We start from the raw sequence: 22,216 nt of genomic DNA, 5'->3' as shown, positions 1-22,216 counted from the left end.
GATTGGAAGGCTAGTTATCAGGAGATATCTAGGCTAATAGATTGGAAGGCTAGTTATCAGGAGATATCTAGGATAATAGATTGGAAGGCTAGTTATCAGGAGATATCTAGGATAATAGATTGGAAGGCTAGTTATCAGGAGATATCTAGGATAATAGATTGGAAGGCTAGTTATCAGGAGATATCTAGGCTAATAGATTGGAAGGCTAGTTATCAGGAGATATCTAGGATAATAGATTGGAAGGCTAGTTATCAGGAGATATCTAGGATAATATATTGGAAGGCTAGTTATCAGGAGATATCTAGGATAATAGATTGGAAGGCTAGTTATCAGGAGATATCTAAGCTAATAGATTGGAAGGCTAGTTATCAGGAGATATCTAGGCTAATGGATGGAAGGCTAGTTATCAGGGATTTTTTAAAACATTATCGATCCCAACTTTGAAACGTTCACACCCCGAACACATGCACATACGTAAACACATATTTAAACACACGCACACACACACACACACACACACACACACACACACACACATAAACAAACTCATACACACACATACTCACTTACCCACGCCCTCGCATATACAGCCCTCATTGTTTAGGTTGACACTGCTGTTCATTCATCACAAGACGGTTCAGTGTTTTGAAATGTCCAACATTGCGTAACCGTTACTGGAAGGAGGCAAGGGGGTGTTTCTAAAGACAGAAGAGGCATGTGCTTCAGCACATACAGTGTTTCCTTTAAGGGATACTTTTCCCAAATTAGGATGATTTGCACATGAAGTGTGAAAAAGGTTAAGGAAAACAATATGTAATTGGGTAAAGTATCTCACACTGATTGTGTAGCTCAAAGTTACTTCTAGATGATTTGGACAGTGCAACATACTAATATTGATAACATTGACTTGCATTGGATATGTGCCACAAATGCTAAAAAGTTTGCATTTGGAAACAGTGGCCAGGTCAACAAAAGACTAGACAGCTTACAAGGTATGACAACAGGGTAAGGGAAACTACACACATTTTTATATTATTTGGCTAAACTATCCCTTTTTAAGGAGTCACAGCACTGGTGCTTCTGACTTTGTGTTGTAATTGACATGTAATGTGTTTTCATTGTTTCCTGTGTCTGCACGTCCAAAGTTAAGTGGGGGTGGGGGTCACCCTACTTTTCTTAAACCATTGCTTCGTCCCAAATTAGGGCTGGGAATTGCCAGGGACCTCATGATACGATATTATCACGATACTTGGGTGCGATACAATATATATTACGATTCTATGTATTGCGATTCGGTACTGTGATTTTATTGTGATTTGATTTTATTGAGATTTGATGTTCCAAACATATTCCTTGTGCTGGGGGACAAGAGTGCCATGAGAAAACGACTATTAATCAGTCATGGAAATAAAAGTGCTGAAAACACATTGGCTCCCTATTTAAAAGAAGATGAACAACAAGATATATGAAGAAAAAATATGTTGGTGCAGGTATAGCAAAGTAGCGCAAAAATTATATAGCGATATTGTCAACGATATAATATATCGTCAAAAATAATATCCTGATATATACCAATTAAACCCCCCCCCCCCCCCCCCCTTCCCTGCCTGCAATGCTTTGGACCAGGGCCTATATGTAAACAGACCTCTCCAACAAGCGATTTATTTACTACGTAGTCCTTGTCTGTCTGGCACACCACACCTATGTCACCCAAGAAGCTGTGATGTGATTTGGTCAGCTGCCAAGCGGCCTGTAGTTAAGTTTGTTTACGGCTGGTGGTTTATTTCAGCTTGTTGTTTAGACTTGTCCTCTAGACCTCAACTCTAGCTGGTAACCTAAGAGGTTTAGGATGTGTCCCAAAATACACCCTATTCCCTACATAGTGCACAACTTTAGACCAGAGCTCTATGGCACCCTATACCCTACATAGTGCACTACTTTAGACCAGAGCCCTGTGTACTGTGTAGGGAATATGATGCCATTTGGACGGTCATTAGTCATTTTGTCATATGAGCTAAACAGTAAAGCAAACATGTTACCTCTCAATGTATTGTAGAGAGAGAGAGCGAGAGAGAGAGAGAAACACACATGCCCGTTTAGTTCACACAATCTCTGCTAGTAAGGCCTTTAAAGCACGGGCTATACAATGAAATGCCTTCGTATGAAGTGAAAAAGTTGCAAATGTTTTAGGAAATTAGCCGTTAGCAAATGTATTTTCCTCCGTCCTCCTGGCACAGAGGTCTTTTGAATGAGCTTGACTTCACCTCTGTTCTCCTACAAACAAATGTTTTTATTGGTCTTTTTTTTTTTTTTTTTTTTTTTTAGGTTTTCCATTGGACAAAGCAGTAGCCTATGAGAAACTCAGAAACCCGTTTGTCATCAATGATCTGGATCTCCAGTACTACATCCAAGACAGGTAAGGTGATTGACAGTTGCTATGGGAATCATGACCATATCTGGTCAAAGGCATGTGTTGGACAATAGGTCATTCTTCACATTATGGTTGCTAATAGTCATCGGTGGATAACTGAGCAATGCTGAAGTTTATAATCAAAGGGTGAATGATATGTTCCCCTCTGCCGATGTTTGATGCCTTGGCCCAATCAAGAGAATCTAGTGTTTTCATTTCTCATGAAACAAATACCACTGTTTCACTAAAGGCAAAGGTGTACAACTCTTGTCAGAGGGCAGCAGTGTATGCTTCCTCAAATTAATCTTGGGTTGGGTGTTCGATCATTAATTGATCAATCATGTTGAATGAAACACTAGAAAATACTCACTATAGACCATCCACAACAATGTCCTTCACCGTTTTCTAAACTTTTGCTTTATTCAATAATCCACTAGTCAAAAGGCATGTGTTGGACAATAGATCCTGACATGCTGTTGCCCATTCTTCACATTATGGTTGCTAATAAAAGGTTTCCCGAGTGGCGCAGCTGTCTAAAGCACTGCATCTCAGTGCTAGAGGTGTCACTACAGATCCTGGTTCGATCCCGGGCTGTATCACAGTCGTCCGCGTTAGGGGAGGGTTTGGCCCGGGGTAGTCCGGGTTAGGGGAGGGTTTGGCCCGGGGTAGTCCGGGTTAGGGGAAGGTTTGGCCCGGGGTAGTCCGGGTTAGGGGAAGGTTTGGCCCGGGCTAGTCCGGGTTAGGGGAAGGTTTGGCCCGGGCTAGTCCGGGTTAGGGGAAGGTTTGGCCCGGGCTGGTCCGGGTTAGGGGAAGGTTTGGCCCGGGGTGGTCCGGGTTAGGGGAAGGTTTGGCCCGGGGTGGTCCGGGTTAGGGGAAGGTTTGGCCCGGGGTAGTCCGGGTTAGGGGAAGGTTTGGCCCGGGGTAGTCCGGGTTAGGGGAAGGTTTGGCCCGGGGTAGTCCGGGTTAGGGGAAGGTTTGGCCCCGGGTAGTCCGGGTTAGGGGAAGGTTTGGCCCCGGGTAGTCCGGGTTAGGGCAGGGTTTGGCCCCGGGTAGTCCGGGTTAGGGCAGGGTTTGGCCCGGGGTAGTCCGTCATTGTAAAATAAGAATTTGTTCTTTAATTAACTTGCCTAGTTAAATAAAGGTTAAATACAAAAATAATACAAAAAAACACTGGTGGATTTTTAAACAATGCACTACTTTTGATAAGCCTTTATGGACTCTGGTTAAAAGCCATGTGTTGGACAATATCTCCCCACATGCTGCTGCCTGTGTTTTCACTGCAGCAATGGAAACAGGAGGTTGCTTTCATTCTTCACATTATGGTTGCTAATAAAAATAATTAATAATAATAATAATAATTATTATAATAATAATCATAATCAATCAATAATAATAGAATAATTTTGCACGCCCAATTTTTCAGTTTATGAATTGTTAAAAAAGTTTGAAATATCCAATAAATGTCGTTCTCCTTCATGATTGTGTCCCACTTGTTGTTGATTCTTAACAAAAAAATACAGTTTTATATCTTTATGTTTGAAGCCTGAAATGTGGCAAAAGGTGGCAAAGTTCAAAGGGCCCAATACTTTCGCAAGGCACAGTATATAGTATATATACAATATAGAAAGTATATATATATATATATATATATATATATATATATATATACAATATAGCATTTCACCCAGACAGACATGGATTTTGTCCCAAATGGCACCCTATTCCCTATATAGTGCACTACTATAGGGCTCTGGTCAAAAGTAGTTTATTATTAAGGGAATAGGGTGCCATTTGGGATGCATACATACACACTAGTGATGCGCGGGTTGACTCAGAACCCGCGGTTATATCCGTGGGGTGGACGGGTTTAGGCTCATGACATTTTGTGTGGGTGAACGATGGGTAGGTGGCAGGCAGGCGGGTTGAATAGATTAAACAATGCATTAAAATAAAAATCTATAAATGTATATTTCTTGTGTAATTCATATCTATAGCCTAGATTCTGTAATTCATACCAATTGGCTAGATTGTTTAATTCATATCAACAGGCTATATCCTGCGATGCAGTGCCTTACACCGCTGCGCCACTCGGGAGCCCAAGATTAGTATTGCCTCCACACTGACGGTCACGGGTCATTGGGGCAGTGAAATTCCACATGACTGTTTAGTCATGGTAATTAGGCTTCTCCAAGCTCTGATGCTGATCATTAGTAGCCTACCAAACTTGCTAACTGCCTGGTACTCAAGCACTCTCTTGTCCCTCTAATCACTCCGACATCAATGCAAATGTAATCGAAAATCAAATAAAACACTTCATGAGAGCCCATGAGCTCATGTTGCGCAACATTTCTATAGGCTATGTAATTGCATGAGAAAACAGAGTGATGGCTGCTAATAAAAAGAGGAGGATCCCATCAGCTCTCTATAGGCTAGGCCTACTATATTTCTCAACTTTCCTAATATTAAGCACATTGCTTATATTTACAACAGGAGTATAGCCTACCTGGCTGGCATGAAAATAAACCACGGGGAAAAGTGTCCTCCATTCGCTATTTTTTAAGATTTCACCTTTATTTAACTCGGCACGGCAGTTAAGCACAAATTCGTATTCACAATGACGCCCTACCCCAGCCAAACCCGGACAATGCTGGGCCAATTGTGCGCCGCCCTATGTGACTCCCAATCACGGCCTGGATTCGAACCAGGTACTGCAGTGACGTCTCTTGCACTGGGATGCAGTGTCTTATGCATAGACAACATATGTTTTTCCTGCTGCCCCTGTTTCAAAACAGGTGCATGATAATTGTCCATTCTAAATCTAAACAAATGTCACACATATATTGTTTAGTGTATGTAAATACAAGTTAAAATCAAGAAAAGTCTGATGGGTGACGATATTAGCCTATCACTTGTGAATGATATATTATCACTTGTGAATGATGCCCAACATAAGAAACAATGCCTTTTTTACGACTTGTTTGAGTCATAGTTGCACACCTCATGTAGCCTAGCCCATAGGCCTATATGTTTTAATAAGGTTTGTATCACAACTGAAGTGGCCCAAAAAAATTAAGCACATTAATCCGCTTTACAAGGCGTGTAGAGCCTAACTGGCATATATAAGCAGTGCGTGAGTTTCAAGTTCGGAAAGACAATTTTCACCATAAAAATGCACCTTTTATAATAAAAGCATTACATGCATAATTGCATTTGCAGTCACTTTTCATAATGTTTTCTGCTAATGGAACATTAGCACTTATAGCCTACTACCACGTGCTCATTGCTGTGCTTATAATGTGAAGAAATAGCCTAATAGTTTCTAACATTTTAAGCTAAATGTTCTGATCTGTTGCGTCAGCCACATTGCATAAAAAATGTTTTTTGGTTGTATTAATTTGGGATCTATTGCATCCCATAACTGTCCCAGACTGTTTGAGACATTGAATGAATGTCTTGGAAGATAATGATTCATAACAGAAACGTGTATATATAATAGCGTATTATAAACTGGGTGGTTCGAGCCATGAATGCTGATTGGCCTAAAGCCGTGGTATATTTGACTACGCGTTGCGTCTTGCATAAGAACTGCCCTTAGCCATGGTATATTGGCCATATACCACATCCCCTTGAGCCTTATTGTTGCTGATACACCAAACACACCACCTCATTTCCGCACGCGAATGTCAGTTACTAGACAGAATGAGCTTTTGATTGAAACAACGTGTGAATGCAGGTTACTAGGTAGAATGGGCTTTGATTGAAACCGCGTGTGAATGCAGGTTACTAGGTAGAATGGGCTTTGATTGAAACAACGTGTGAATGCAGGTTACTAGGTAGAAGGGGCTTTGATTGAAACAACGTGTGAATGCAGGTTACTAGGTAGAAGGGGCTTTGATTGAAACAACGTGTGAATGCAGGTTACTAGGTAGAAGGGGCTTTGATTGAAACAACGTGTGAATGCAGGTTACTAGGTAGAAGGGGCTTTGATTGAAACAACGTGTGAATGCAGGTTACTAGGTAGAATGGGCTTTGATTGAAACAGCGTGTGAATGTCGGTTACTAGGCAAAATGGGCTGTGATTGAGACAAAATACAGGAAGGTTATATGTAAGTATTTCACTGTAAGGCCTGTTGTACACCTGTTGTATTCGGCGCATGTGACAAATACATTTTGAAAATTTGATTTGATTTATATAGTAAACACCATCTGCTCTAATTTTCTTACAAAACAGTTGCAAGAAGATCTACATGCATATTCCGGTCTAAATGCATGCATGTATGTAGGCTACGCTGGCCCACAAAACCATCCTGTTGTCCCCCATTTGGATGTTTTTATACGCGGTCACCCTACCGGCATGAGTGAGAAAAAATAACCTGCTGGAAAGTAGCCTCCATCTGCTATTCTAGTGAGTGTGATGACATGTCTTTATCCCCTGCCCCTGTTCCTGCCCATTTGCTAATGGTCCACTCTAAGTCAAAACTCATTTGACATATTATTAAAGACTAGATTCAATTGAGAATAGTCTGATGGGTGAAAATATGATCACTTGATGAGAGAACAGTTTGTGCAGCCTGAGGCAAGGAATAGAACTCAAGCTTTTTTCCCCATTATTTTTCTCAAATCATCAGTAGCAAATAGTCGCATCATACAGACCATATATATTTTTATTTGTAAGACATTTTAAGGTTTGTATCATTCACAACTAAAGTTACCAAATAACTCTAAATCAAATGTATTTATATAGCCCTTCGTACATCAGCTGATATCTCAAAGTGCTGTACAGAAACCCAGCCTAAAACCCCAAACAGCAAGCAATGCAGGTGTAGAAGCACGGTGGCTAGGAAAAACTCCCTAGAATGGCCAGAACCTAGGAAGAAGCCTAGAGAGGAACCAGGCTATGAGGGGTGGCCAGTCCTCTTCTGGCTGTGCCGGGTGGAGATTGGCCAAGATGTTCAAATGTTCATAAATGACCAGCATGGCCAAATAATAGTAATCACAGTGAACAGGTCAGGGTGAAATGTTGAAATGTTTTCTTTCATCAAAACATTAGGCTACTATGCACTAGGGATGTGTCAAATGGAAACATTTTCTTAATGTTTTAAACAGCAATATATCAGTATTCCGTTAAAACTATAAAACAAAAATTATACAATTCTATGTGAATTCACAATGCATCTGCACGGCTGCCAGCAACAGTTAATGTCACAGTAATGCTAGTATAGGTGCAATGCTTAACGTTCTGAAACCATCTGTTGCTGGCAGCAGTGCAGCTGCATGACCTGTACTAGCATTACTGAGCCTCAATTCCACCTGGCAAAGTTAGCATTTTCTTCTCATTTAACTTCTCAAAATATTGCCATACAGGAATTTACTTCGGTCCCTTGCCTTTCTCTGATTGATCCAACTGTTAACGACGATGGCGTTGTGGTGGAGAATCGACTCCAAATTAATTGATTCCTCGACTTCTTGCACGTCAACTCCCAATGTTGACTCCCATTTCTGAGTGTCGATGGTAAAAAGTAGTGCACTATATAGGTGATACTGTGCTGATTTGGACGCACGCCATTGCTGATTTGCTGTACATTGGGCCTATCCTATATTTACGATATGATGAAACAAAACTTGACACCCACCACTTGATAGTGTTAAATGCTAAGTCAATAGATGCCATTGTACAGGCTAATGAAAGGCCAGTTCAATCAAGAAGCAGGGTGAAAATGGATACTTCGGGATTTTGCCAATCTACTTCCAAAAAGTAAATGAACTTGTGTATACTATTTTTATGTCTCTGTGTCCAGTATGAAATAAGTTTTGCGAGCCAATGGTAACTAGCGTTAGCACAATAAATGGGAGTCAGATATCCATAGACTTTGTCATTGCGCTAACGCTAGCTAGCAATTGCTCTGGCACTAGTTAGCAACTTCCATATAACCACGTGCAGAGACAGAAAATTGGAATCCATGAGTTCATGTAACTCCGGGGAAGATGATAAAGGGCTAAAATCCTGAAGTATCCCTTTAAGAAAGTGGTCACATTCAGAAAGACTTGAAACGGCACACAGCTGTTTAAAGGTGAAGCCTTGCTGCAGGCTAATTGACGCCACACAGCTAATGAAAAGAGTGGTTTGATCCCTGTGTTGTTGATGCTCAGTCAACTGATCTAGCATTTCTCTTCCTCCAGGAGGGAGGTGTACCGGATCCTGAAGAACCAGGGCATCCTGCTCCCACGTTACGCCGTTCTCAACAGAGACCCTGCGAGACCAGAGGGTTAGTACCCAGTACCTTAAAGGTCAAAGCAGGGTAGCCTAGTGGTTAGAGCGTTGGACTAGTAAAGGTTGCAGGTTCAAATCCTTGAGCTGACAAGGTACAAATCTGTCGTTCTGCCCCTGAACAGGCAGTTAACCCGCTGTTCCTAGGCTGTCATTGAAAAAAAAGCAATGTTTCTCAATCCTGGTCCAGGCAACCCAAAGTTGTGCACATTTTTCTTAGTTTTTCCCCTAGCACTAACACACCGGATTCCAATAATCAGAGGCTTGATGATGAGTTGATTGGTTGAATTAAGTTTTTGGATGCTAGGGAAAAATCTTCCATGTGCTTTCAGACTTCAAAAGTAATCTAATGTCAAGATGAGTACTTATCATATATATCGATCCAGCTATGCCTCAAACCCCAAGATGAATGGAAAAGATGAGCACAGCCAATCTTTAAATCAGATGGTCCTTCTCTTTTCCATTCATCGGTATTGTGTATTGTGACATATAGCTGGATCTACAAAAGGGATGGCCTGGGATGTGGACTTAACTCAACAGAAGAACAGGTTTGAGGTTTGTAAACATCAGACAAGCTTTGAAGTGTAATGTCCCTTTAGGTTTATTTGTAGAATATGGGGCACGTTCTCAAATGCGCCTCTGTATACCTTAATGATGGTGACAAAAAAAGTGTTTCAGTGTAGGAAAATAGCATTATGTGATCAGTGTTTAGACCAGTGTGTTATTCTCCATTTGATTTCTGCCCAGAACCTCACGTTAGACTGTAAACATCCTGTTCCACTGCTTGTTCTGTGTCATAGTTTTTTGTTGTTGTAGTTTATTCTTATGATTATCCAAACAGAAATTGTGTCCAAAGATTTACTCACGAAACCACATTTCCACCCACAGTTGTTATGCAAGTAAAGTTCAACCATGTGGAAAGGATATTATGTGGAAAGGATATTATGACAGCCATGTTCAGCATGGTTGGATCTTTTTGTGTCTGTAAATTGAATTATGTGAGAAATGGTGGCGGAAATGCCTTTATGCGCAAATATTGATAAAATAACCACTTATCCATAATAATCTCATCATGTAGACTAGCCTACCCACACATCCTACCGCACTATATCGGCAAGCTGTTGGCTAGAGTGCCAAGACCAGAGGAGGCACCTTTGCTATTCAACGCAACAGTTTTTTGTGACAAAACTATCAGTAGAGTTGAAAATGTTAGGAAAACACATTGAACTTTAGATTTTTATTTGGGACGAGACAATTTAAGCGAAAAGGTACATTTTCTGTGCACTACTTTCATCACGCACTAATTTCTATCCTCAACGAGTCCGTTTGGTAGAGACACCGCTGGTGGGGAAATGTGCATATTGTCTTTATGCAGAATTGTGAATATTTGAATGAAAACCTAGCCAGTGATGTTAATTGTCTAGTCCAATATGTCAGCTCAATATACAAACACATTTTTAACATTTTCAAATCTGTCGTATCTGGAATGGAATCAGTTTAAATTCCTCTCTCGTCCTTTAGATCGCTGCAAACAGAAGATTACTGGCATGTAGAAAGGCTACAGGGATTCAACTGTTTTACATTTCAGTCTTAAAATGGCAACTAGCCATGACTGTGAAACAGATGGGGAAACAATACTGTTTTAGTGGAAACAATCCTGTCAAAAAGGACAATGCAGCCATTTGGCATCTGAAATGAACCCCCACCATCATGTTAAAATCCAATAGGAATATGAGCTACGGCTGGATAGACCTGTTCACACCACATCTGTTGCTGTTGGCAAATAAAGGCCATTCAGCTACGGCTTAAATTTGGCTCATTCCCTTGATGGTAGAGCTTTATCTTTTGGCAAAGAGACCTAATCGCGTCTCTTAACATATTATCTGCTAGCCTTTCCCAAGTGTACGTCATCAACACTTCTCTGAGATGAAATTAGATCAGACCATTGATCATTCAGGATGCCTCATTGTCTAGGTTGGATGCCTCATTGTTGTTTGAATGGCTACCACACAATGTTTGAATGGGCACCAGGTCTAATCCAGTCCTGGTACACAGGGTTGTGTTCATTAAAATGAAAACGTTCAGATAGGCCTATAGGCTCAGCTGTGTAATGTAGCTGCAGTGAACCGTGTGTGTGTTAGCAGCTGTCTCGTTCCCATCCACCCCCTGCTCTGAGGAGTAAAACTGGAGCACCACTAGGCCTGGGAGACCTGCTTCCTGTCTGTCCTGTCTCAGCTCTGCACTGCTTAGTGATTATACACCCACCCACACTGGTGTTTGGATCTCTCTCTGCCACGTTCCCTCTCTCCCGCTTGCTCTCGCTCTCTCGCACTCGCTCTTGCTCTCCCTTTTCCAGGATGATGTACTGTAGACTAGTCCTTCTGTCTCCTCTGTCTCTGTCTTTCTCGCTCTCCTCTTTCCCTGTTTTTCTCTACTGGTTCTCTAGTATGGGTGGCCAATTTAAGGAGGCCCTCTGTTGACATGACAGCTGTCTGCTTTGACCTCTCTGACTCTAGGCTTCCATTGTGATAGATGGGATACACTATGGTGTTTATTTTCCTTTTTATGAAATGGATCTCTACTACAATTCCATGTTTCATCTCTACGTTCATATTTATTGAAATTGTGTAGAGTTCCGTGTATTTACCAGAGGATGTTGAGAAGGCCTATTTAGAACGTTCAATGGGCTTTCGTCAACTGAACTAAATCACCCCGCCCAGTGTGTCAGAACACATAAAGGGACTTTTCAGACCAGCATCCTGTTAATAGGCCTATTAGCCTGAAACGAACCACATCCTCAACCGATTCCTAAATGAAATATCAGATTGCAGTCTGCCACGTCCACTTAGTTTTTCCCGTTGGAACAGGCTTTTTCAGGCACGCAGCAGTAAAGATGGCTGCTGTGGAATCTAGCAGATAAGCCTCTGTGCAAACGAAGAAAGCTTCCCTCCCAAAGTCGGGTTGTGTCCTAGCCAGTGGAGCACAGGTACTTTACTCACACATAGTCACTGCCATGGAGGCTTTTATTAGATATTAGATTAATAGGTGAGAAACCATCTGGTCCCATTTTAATGTAGCAGTTTGGTGACTGTGCTGTTTTGGGGGGGTTTCAGTGAGGTACATGCAGATGGGCAGCCCTATGCTTTAGCCAATTTATTTAAAGCCGCTATGCTGCATCAGTTGGGCAACAGGTTATAATGCTTTTAAAGGGAGCATTATATTTCAGATGGTTGACAACCTAAATGAATTTTCATTCATTTTAAAGCAGAATGTCATTTTTAAAAAGTCACCAGAAGTGACCTTCTCAGTTCTACACAAAAAAATATCACAGGGGTGCCCCCCCCCAACACACACGCTTACTTTGCCTCCGCTGCTAAACTAAAATCCTAAAGGAAACACTTTCCCTTTCTGTTGGATAAAGCCAGATTATAAAAGGAGAAAAGCATCAATGTATGAAATTGTCATTCTGCCGCACATCAAGAGGCCTTTTGAACTGTCAGGAAACCCAAGAACATATCTGTTTTTGTCCATTTTCTATCTCTTTTGCATTACAAGCGCCATTAACCGACAATGCAGTTAAAAAATAAAAATACCTACCAAAAAAAAAGAAGAAATAAAAGTAACAAATAATTAAAGAGCAGCAGTAAAAGAGGCTATGGTTAACAACTCTTCTGTGACGCAGACACTGTAGAAACACTGTACTAACACCAGCACAAACAGATCTGGGACCAGGCTACAGAATTGGTTGGTTTGGTGCTGGACTATTAAATGGCTGCACAGGGTATATCTATTTGACCAGGGTTAGTGACCACTGTTGTACAGTAAAGAGTTGCTGCTAAGGGTTCTGAATGAAGATCAAGGCCTGCTAATCCCATAGATAACCAGTTGTATGTGCCGTCTCTATCCAGAGTGTAACCTGGTGGAGGGGGAGGACCACGTGGAGGTGAACGGTGAAGTGTTCCAGAAGCCCTTTGTGGAGAAGCCTGTGAGCGCCGAGGACCACAATGTCTACATCTATTACCCCACGTCGGCCGGAGGGGGCAGCCAGAGGCTCTTCCGCAAGGTTAGGATGCACACATAAGGTCATGACATCCATCCATACACCAATAGGCCATATATATATATATATATATACATATATATACACTGCTCAAAAATATAAAGGGAACACTAAAATAACACATCCTAGATCTGAATGAATGAAATATTCTTATTAAATACTTTTTTCTTTACGTAGTTGAATGTGCTGACAACAAAATCACACAAAAATGATCAATGGAAATCAAATTTATCAACCCATGGAGGTCTGGATTTGGAGTCACACTCAAAATTAAAGTGGAAAACCACACTACAGGCTGATCCAACTTTGATGTAATGTCCTTAAAACAAGTCAAAATGAGGCTCAGTAGTGTGTGTGGCCTCCACGTGCCTGTATGACCTCCCTACAACGCCTGGGCATGCTCCTGATGAGGTGGCGGATGGTCTCCTGAGGGATCTCCTCCCAGACCTGGACTATAGCATCCGCCAACTCCTGGACAGTCTGTGGTGCAACGTGGCGTTGGTGGATGGAGCGAGACATGATGTCCCAGATGTGCTCAATTGGATTCAGGTCTGGGGAACGGGCGGGCCAGTCCATAGCATCAATTCCTTCCTCTTGCAGGAACTGCTGACACACTCCATCCAGCCACATGAGGTTTAGCATTGTCTTGCATTAGGAGGAACCCAGGGCCAACCACACCAGCATATGGTCTCACAAGGGGTCTGAGGATCTCATCTCGGTACCTAATGGCAATCAGGCTACCTCTGGCGAGCACATGGAGGGCTGTGCGGCCCCCCCAAAGAAATGGCACCCCACACCATGACTGACCCACCGCCAAACTGGTCATGCTGGAGGATTTTGCAGGTAGCAGAACGTTCTCCACGGCATCTCCAGACTCTGTCACGTCTGTCACGTGCTCAGTGTGAACCTGCTTTCATCTGTGAAGAGCACAGGGCGCCAGTGGCGAATTTGCCACTCTTGGTGTTCTCTGGCAAATGCCAAACGTCCTGCACGGTGTTGGGCTGTAAGCACAACCCCCACCTGTGGACGTCGGGCCCTCATACCACCCTCATGGAGTCTGTTTCTGACCGTTTGAGCAGACACATGTACATTTGTGGCCTGCTGGAGATCATTTTGTAGGGCTCTGGCAGTGCTCCTCCTTGCACAAAGGCGGAGGTAGCGGTCCTGCTGCTGGGTTGTTGGCCTCCTCCACGTCTCCTGATGTACTGGCCTGTCTCCTGGTAGCGCCTCCATGCTCTGGACACTACGCTGACAGACACAGCAAACCTTCTTGCCACGTCTCGCATTGATGTGCCATCCTGGATGAGCTGCACTACCTGAGCCACTTGTGTGGGTTGTAGACTCCGTCTCATGCTACCACTAGAGTGAACGCACCGCCAGCATTCAAAAGTGACCAAAACATCAGCCTGGAAGCATAGGAACTGAGAAGTGGTCTGTTGTACCCACCTGCGGAACCACTCCTTTATTGAGGGTGTCTTGCTAAATGCCTATAATTTCCACCTGTTGTCTATTCCATTTGCACAACAGCATGTGAAATGTATTGTCAATCAGTGTTGCTTCCTAAGTGGACAGTTTGATTTCACAGAAGTGTGATTGACTTGGAGTTACATTGTGTTGTTTAAGTGTTCCCTTTATTTTTCTGAGCAGTGTATATGTATATCTATCACACACACACTATAAGTATATGGACACATTCGGCTATTTCAGCCACACCCATTGCTGACAGGTGTATAAAATTGAGCACACAGCCATGCAATCTCCATAGAAAACCACCACTGACAGTAAAATGGCCTTACTGAAGAGATCAGTGACGTTCAATGTGGCACAGTCATAGGATGCAACCTTTCCAACAAGTCAGTTTGTCAAATTTCTGCCCTGCTAGAGCTGCCCCAGTCAGCTGTAAGTGCTCTTATTGTGAAGTGGAAACGTCTAGGAGCAACAATGGCTCAGTTGCGAAGTGATAGGCCACACAAGCTTACAGAATGGGACCGAGTGCTGAATATACATTTTTTTTTAAATCGTCTGTCCTCTGTTGCATCAGTCGTTACCGAGTTCCAAACTGCCTCTGGAAGCAACTTCAGCACAATAACTGTTCGTCGGGAGCTTCATGAAATGGGTTTCCAAGGCTAAGCAGCCACACACAAGCCTAAGATCACCATGCGCTATGCCAAGCGGAATTGTGAAAAGCTCAATGCTATTGGACTCTGTAGCAGTGAAAATTTGTTCTCTGGAGTGGTGAATCATGCTTCACCATCTGGCAGTCTGATGGACGAATCTGCGTTTGGCGGATGCAATGAGAACACTACCTGCCCCAATGCATAGAGCCAACTGTAAAGTTTGGTGTTGGAGTAATAAATGGTCTGGGGCTGTTTTTCGGGCTAAGCCCCTTAGTTCCAGTGAAGGGAAATCTTAATGCTACAGCATACAATGACATTCTAGATGATTCTGTGCTTCCAGCTTTGTGGCAACAGTTTGGGGTAGGCCCTTCCAGTTTCAGCATGACAATGCCCCCATGCACAAAGTGAGGTCCATACATAAATGGTTTGTTAAGATCAGTGTGGAAGAACTTGACTGCATCGACCTCAACCCCATCAAACACCTTTGGGATGAATTGGAACGCTGACTGCGAGCCAGGCCTAATCGGCCAACATCAGTGCCCGACCTCACTAATGCTCTTGTGGCTGAATGGAAGCAAGTCCCCACAGCAATGTTCCAACATCTAGTGGAAAGCCTTCCCATAAGAGTGGAGGCTGTTATAGCATCAAAGGAGGGACCAACTCCATATTGATGCCCATGATTTTGTAATGAGATGTTCGATGAGCAGGTGTCCACATACTTTTGTAATACACATACACACAGTCAGCTGTCAACATTCCTAACTAAGGCCATAACTCAGTGCTCTAGCAACATCTCTGCAGTGTTAACAAGCCCCTAATACCATTTCATACTAACTAGAGCCTGCTAGAACCTGTACAAGCCACTAACACCCTGCAAGGCTAGCTAGAGCCTCTAACCCCCTGCAAAGGCTAGCTAGAGCCTCTAACCCCCTGCAAAGGCTAGCTAGAGCTTCTAACCCCCTGCAAAGGCTAGCTAGAGCCTCTAACCCCCTGCAAAGGCTAGCTAGAGCCTCTAACCCCCTGCAAAGGCTAGCTAGAGCCTCTAACCCCCTGCAAGGCTAGCTAGAGCCTCTAACCCCCTGCAAAGGCTAGCTAGAGCCTCTAACCCCCTGCAAAGGCTAGCTAGAGCCTCTAACCCCCTGCAAAGGCTAGCTAGAGCCTCTAACCCCCTGCAAAGGCTAGCTAGAGCCTCTAACCCCCTGCAAAGGCTAGCTAAAGACTGTACAAGCCACGGTACAGCATTCATGGCTGTCCATGTAATTTATCTCCACCTGATCTTCCCTCTAGATTGGAAGCAGAAGTAGTGTTTATTCGCCCGAGAGCAATGTGCGAAAAACCGGATCCTACATTTATGAAGAGTTCATGCCAACAGATGGAACTGATGTGAAGGTAAATCCCATTAGTCAACAGCCGTTTTAGTTAAACAAGTGTTAAACCTGTTTACTTCAGTGTTTTCCATTCTACTGTCTAAAAAGTAGGGTAACAGTTTGGGGTCTGCAGGGGTGAATTTAGAGTCAATATTTGCCTTGAAGAACAACATAATAGGATTTATGTGTTATGCCTCGCGGAAGACTGTCTCGGTTTCAAAAATGATGAGAGGAGAGTGACTGTGCAAATCTAGACTGCGGAGTCCGCCGAAATAGAAGTCGTCCAACCCAGCAGTATATATATCATTCTGCTTATCTCATGGGCTCAGCTGAAAAGGGATCTAGCTAAAACCACATATTATGTCTACGTTCCAAATGGCGTAGGGCCCATAGGGTACCACTTGGGACAAGCTATATTTACTATCTGGGACCAGCTGAAATAGGGCAGCTAAAAATGCTCATTATATTTACTTTGCAGGAACAGGCACCAGCTTTTAGTTACACAGCTGATAAAAGGCGAGGACAGTGAGGCCACTAGATTCAGTGTGTATGTCCATGGTCTTTGCTTTGAGCACCACAGTCAATTCTGTGTCCTGAATTGCACCCTATTCAGTGCACTACTTTTGACCAGGGCCCCTACTCTCAGAGAACGATGGAAGTAGAATAGATAAATAAGTAAAAAAATGATAAATGCTGGATAGGTAACCATCATTTTGTGGGTATGTGTGTGTGGGGTGGGCTTGGTCCTTAGGTGTACACAGTGGGGCCGGACTACGCCCACGCAGAGGCCAGGAAGTCCCCGGCCCTGGACGGCAAGGTGGAGCGGGACAGTGAAGGCAAGGAGGTGCGCTACCCTGTCATCCTCAACGCCCGCGAGAAGCTCATCGCCTGGAAGGTCTGTCTGGCCTTCAAGGTAACCAGGGACAACACGCTAGCAACCGGTAACCAGGGACAACACACTAGCAACCAGTAATCAGGGACAACACGCTAGCAACCATGACTTTAAGCTTGGCCAAGACTGTTGCTATGTCCCAAATGTCACCCTATTACCTACATAGTGCACTACTTTGTACCAGAGCCCTGACCCTCTGGTCCAAAGTGGTGTACTGTGTAAGGAACAAGGTACCGTTTAGGACCAAGCCAGGGACTTGACTCGTTATCCTTAGTCTGACTTGATTAAGGTGGACAGCCCTGTGGAATGGACCAAGCAAAGGTGATGGGGATTGTCTAAAGAGAGACAAGTGGCCTAAATGCTAGGAAACACAGAGTATAAGTGCCATAAGTATCCAAGTTCCCTAGAGACTAAATAGAACGTAGTGCCCAAATTGTAACACATCAGAAATATCAAAGTATATCAAGACATTGTCTGTTTTCAATTATGGCCCAATAATGTGCATTCCATCTGATTTAATCAAATAATGTATTTTAATATTCTTTGATACTGTGTACAGTAAACTGCTTTAAATGACGATAGGTTTCAATTCCCGTTTCTGCCTTACCAGTGAACCATAAAGGCCTGATTGCAACTTTAGATAGTGAGGTTTAAATGTCAGATCTCGGATTCTCATTTTCACTTCTCCTTTCTCTTGACAGCAAACGGTCTGTGGTTTCGACTTGCTACGTGCCAACGGCCAGTCGTACGTGTGCGACGTCAACGGCTTCAGCTTCGTGAAGAACTCCATGAAGTACTATGACGACTGTGCAAAAATACTGGGGTCAGAATCCACATTTTGGAGAAAAGAAATGACTAATTATTGTTGCTAAAATTGCTCATTTTACAGTTTGCAAATGATCTTTTTGAAATGAATTAGTTATGGGTATTCCTAAATGAATGAAATAGGTTATGTAGTACTTTAGATGGAAGACGCTTCATATGATGTCTAATATTGCCTTGTAAAAATACTCAAGGTTTTTAAAATATTTTTATATATATATATATATCTAATAAACAAAAATATTATTTTAACTAGGCAAGTCCGATAAGAACAAATTCTTATTTACAATGACAGCCTAGGAACAGTGGGTTAACTGCCTTGTTCAGGGGCAGAACAACAGATTTTTACCTTGTCAACTCGGGAATTCGATCTAGCAACCTTTCGGTTACTGGCCCAATACTCTAACCACAAGGCTACCTGGACCGAACCGTTGACTGTGAGATCCATTCAATAGTTTATGGAGTATCTTAGATCACCAGTGTCATGGAGCTTCATTGTTTTTATAGATTTTTATTTTTTATTTTATTTCACCATAATTTAACCAGGTAGGCAAGTTGAGAACAAGTTCTCATTTACAATTGCGACCTGGCCAAGATAAAGCAAAGCAGTTCGACACATACAACAACACAAGAGTTACACGTGGGATAAACAAACGGTCAAATGGTCAATAATACAATAGAAAAGTCTATATACAGTGTGTGTAAATGAGGTAGGATAAGGGAGGTAAGGCAATGAATAGGCCATAGTGATGAAATATTTACAATATAGCAATTAAACACTGGAGTGATAGATGTGCAGCAGATGAGTGCTTCTATTGCTTTATAGACAGGATGGAGTTAAGAGTATTATGCAACTATGTAAGGTGAGATACTGTTCACTGTATATCACACACTCTTGTGCTTTATTATACAGCAGGATGAAACGATTCCCATCGGTTCCCGGTTTCAAATGTTTCCGCGGACCCCAAACCGATCCAAATGTAGTATGCATCGGTCAGAAAATCAAACGTCACGAATCGCCTGTTTAATTATAAATATTTTTTGCTTATATTACTTTCTTTCTACTGAAATAACCTAATATTTTGGAACAACTGATACACATCAGTGTCAAACTAAGCATGTAACTGTGTTGACAGTCATTGATCTACAAGTCATTTTGTGCTGAACAACCCCAGGTAATATCAGTAGCCTAGTCAAACTGCTGCACTGTGCCCAGCTTCGTGCTGAACAACCCCAGGTAATATCAGTAGCCTAGTCAAACTGCTTCACTGTGCACAGCTTCGTGCTGAACAACCCCAGATAATATCAGTAGCCTAGTCAAACTGCTGCACTGTGCACAGCTTCGTGCTGAACAACCCCAGGTAATATCAGTAGCCTAGTCAAACTGCTGCACTGTGCCCAGCTTCGTGCTGAACAACCCCAGGTAATATCAGTAGCCTAGTCAAACTGCTTCACTGTGCACAGCTTCGTGCTGAACAACCCCAGGTAATATCAGTAGCCTAGTCAAACTGCTGCACTGTGCCCAGCTTCGTGCTGAACAACCCCAGGTAATATCAGTAGCCTAGTCAAACTGCTGCACTGTGTCCAGCTTCATGCTGTCCAGACTGAGGTAATATCAGTAGCCTAGTCAAACTGCTGCACTGTGCACAGCTTCGTGCTGAACAACCCCAGGTAATATCAGTAGCCTAGTCAAACTGCTGCACTGTGCCCAGCTTCGTGCTGAACAACCCCAGGTAATATCAGTAGCCTAGTCAAACTGCTGCACTGTGTCCAGCTTCATGCTGACCAGACTGAGGTAATATCAGTAGCCTAGTCAAACTGCTGCACTGTGCCCAGCTTCATGCTGACCAGACTGAGGTAATATCAGTAGCCTAGTCAAACTGCTGCACTGTGCACAGCTTCATGCTGACCAGACTGAGGTAATATCAGTAGCCTAGTCAGACTGCTGCACTGTGCCCAGCTTCGTGCTGAACAACCCCAGGTAATATCAGTGGCGGCCTGTTCTGATCTTGAAATTCTGCACAGCACCTTCAGCTTTCAAATGCTAAAATGGCTTGTGGGAGATTAGGCTTTATTAGTTGACTGACAACCTATGTAATTTGCTATAGGTTATTATCTATGTGCTGTTGAAAATTGTGTTTTACCATAATAAAAGTACATTACCGGAGACCACTCATTTGGCTATTCCTGCTGAACTGGCTTACAGTAGATTTCATTTCGATTCTTCAGGTTCACCATCTGCAATAGTTTTGATAGTTTTACTTGAAAGAATCAGTGTTATCTTTTGATATATAGGTTAAAGTTGATCATTTCGTCACAATAACTGCATGGACATATCAGGAGGAGAAAACAAGCTATTTAAAAACTTTCAAACATTCCATTTTGCAGAATTTAATTTAGAATGGAGTATGAATGTGTTACTGCAACAAATGTTAGTGCATCGATTCGTTCTCTAAACAAACCGACCCCCCCCTGAATCGTTTAAAACTAAAACGTATCAACCTGTATCGTATCGGAGCCCATTCATCTGGATCCATGTACGTAATGAATCGTCTAGAAAGGGAAAGATGCACATCGGTATTATACAGATTCATAATGGTCAGACACAGCTTGTTTTAAGATTAATATTTGTATTAGGCAGTGTAGCGCTAATACAAACCCAATACAACATGTAATAAGAATGATCTTCAAGTAGTTACCAAAGTTTCTTTGTCCCTGAACATCATCTGTCCTCTCCTGTAGAAATATCATCATGAGAGAGCTGGCTCCCCAGTTTTCCATCCCGTGGTCCATTCCTCTGGAGGCTGAAGATATCCCCATTGTCCCCACCACCTCTGGAACCATGTACGTATTTACACACATTTTGATGATGCGTTCGTAGTGAATAAAGCTGTTTTAGCCATAGCAAATGTAGCTGTAAATTGGTGCACTTTTAGGCCCCAACTTGACTTCCGTGTGCATAACTCAAATGTTCCTGCATATCCTCCATTGACATAATCGTATACATTTAAATCAAGCAAAAAAGATGAGCGTACATCTCAATAGGATTTAGCCAGTAATGAATAGAACATGGCTGAACTCCACTCATATGGTAAGTTGATATGTTTAACTGTTGCTACTCTTAACTCAGGATGGAGCTACGGTGTGTTATCGCTGTGATTCGTCATGGCGACAGAACTCCCAAACAGAAAATGAAAATGGAGGTTCGGCACCAGAGGTACATGACAGCTGTTCCACACAGTCAATGTACAGGGCTACTGTCACACTACAGTACTGTTAACATGGTGATTCAGTATTGGTGAATGTTTTCATCACTGTAATGTATCGCCTCTTTATTTGTATTTATTTTATTTTTTTAGGTTTTTTGATCTATTTGAAAAATGTGGCGGGTACAAAAACAAAAAACTAAAGTTGAAAAAGCCAAAGCAATTACAGGTAAATAAAACCTATTTGTATCCTTTGTACGTTGTAGCTTCATCACGTGTTGTACAGTACAACTTACCTACATCTCATTTGTTTATTTCCAAATCCAGGAAGTGCTAGATATCGCAAGGCAACTCCTTGTCGAAATCGGACAGAACAACGATTCCGAAATTGAAGAATCCAAAGCAAAACTTGAACAACTGAAAACAGTCCTTGAAATGTATGTGTTACTGCACATTCCCAGATGTCTTTCTAACGATTTGAATATTTGATTTAACAATCTGCTCTTAAAACAAAATGTGTTTTGCTTTAGGTATGGCCATTTTTCTGGCATCAATCGCAAGGTTCAGATGACGTACCTTCCACATGGGTGCCCCAAAACATCCAGTGAAGAGGAAGGTAGGATTTGTTCTGTCATGTAGACTTTATATAACATTTTCTCTAGTCTGAGAACTGATTGTATGTGTTTGTGTGTCTGTGTGGTTCTCTGTGACTTACTGACTCATTATATGTGTGTTTCTTTGTGATGTCTGTGCTTGCTGTGCCCTATAGACGTGCGTAGGGATGACCCTTCTCTGCTGCTGGTGTTGAAGTGGGGTGGGGAGCTGACCCCGGCAGGCAGGGTACAGGCTGAGGAGCTGGGGAGGGCCTTCCGCTGCATGTACCCTGGAGGACAAGGTAACAACCTCTATCCTCCACTCCCTCTTTATAGACAAGGTAACAACCTCTATCCTCCACTCCCTCTTTATAGACAAGGTAACAACCTCTATCCACTCAGGCTTTAAAGCGGCAATCAGCAGTTGAAACGATAACAAAGCTTTTTTCCTGATACCCCAAATGACCCCAATCCTGACTTA

The 22,216-nt window shown here is 42.6% G+C and overlaps 1 protein-coding gene across 2 annotated transcripts in view; it reads left to right on the top strand.

The window, feature by feature from the left end:
- ppip5k2 (diphosphoinositol pentakisphosphate kinase 2) overlaps nt 1–22,216 on the top strand; it is an 80,012-nt gene that overhangs the window by 7,064 nt on the left and 50,732 nt on the right. For both annotated transcript variants that reach the window (XM_029646480.2, XM_029646538.2), the window contains exons 4-15: nt 2,326–2,416; nt 8,591–8,676; nt 12,587–12,741; nt 16,143–16,244; nt 16,974–17,135; nt 17,816–17,937; nt 20,679–20,780; nt 21,067–21,153; nt 21,296–21,371; nt 21,470–21,579; nt 21,673–21,758; nt 21,912–22,037. In XM_029646480.2, coding sequence (XP_029502340.1) covers nt 2,326–2,416; nt 8,591–8,676; nt 12,587–12,741; nt 16,143–16,244; nt 16,974–17,135; nt 17,816–17,937; nt 20,679–20,780; nt 21,067–21,153; nt 21,296–21,371; nt 21,470–21,579; nt 21,673–21,758; nt 21,912–22,037 — 1,305 coding nt within the window. The remainder of the gene's footprint in view (nt 1–2,325; nt 2,417–8,590; nt 8,677–12,586; nt 12,742–16,142; nt 16,245–16,973; nt 17,136–17,815; nt 17,938–20,678; nt 20,781–21,066; nt 21,154–21,295; nt 21,372–21,469; nt 21,580–21,672; nt 21,759–21,911; nt 22,038–22,216) is intronic.

Source organism: Oncorhynchus nerka, linkage group LG4 (genome assembly GCF_034236695.1).
Source record: "Oncorhynchus nerka isolate Pitt River linkage group LG4, Oner_Uvic_2.0, whole genome shotgun sequence".
NCBI lineage: Eukaryota > Metazoa > Chordata > Actinopteri > Salmoniformes > Salmonidae > Oncorhynchus > Oncorhynchus nerka.
This window is presented reverse-complemented; position numbering and strand designations above follow the sequence as displayed.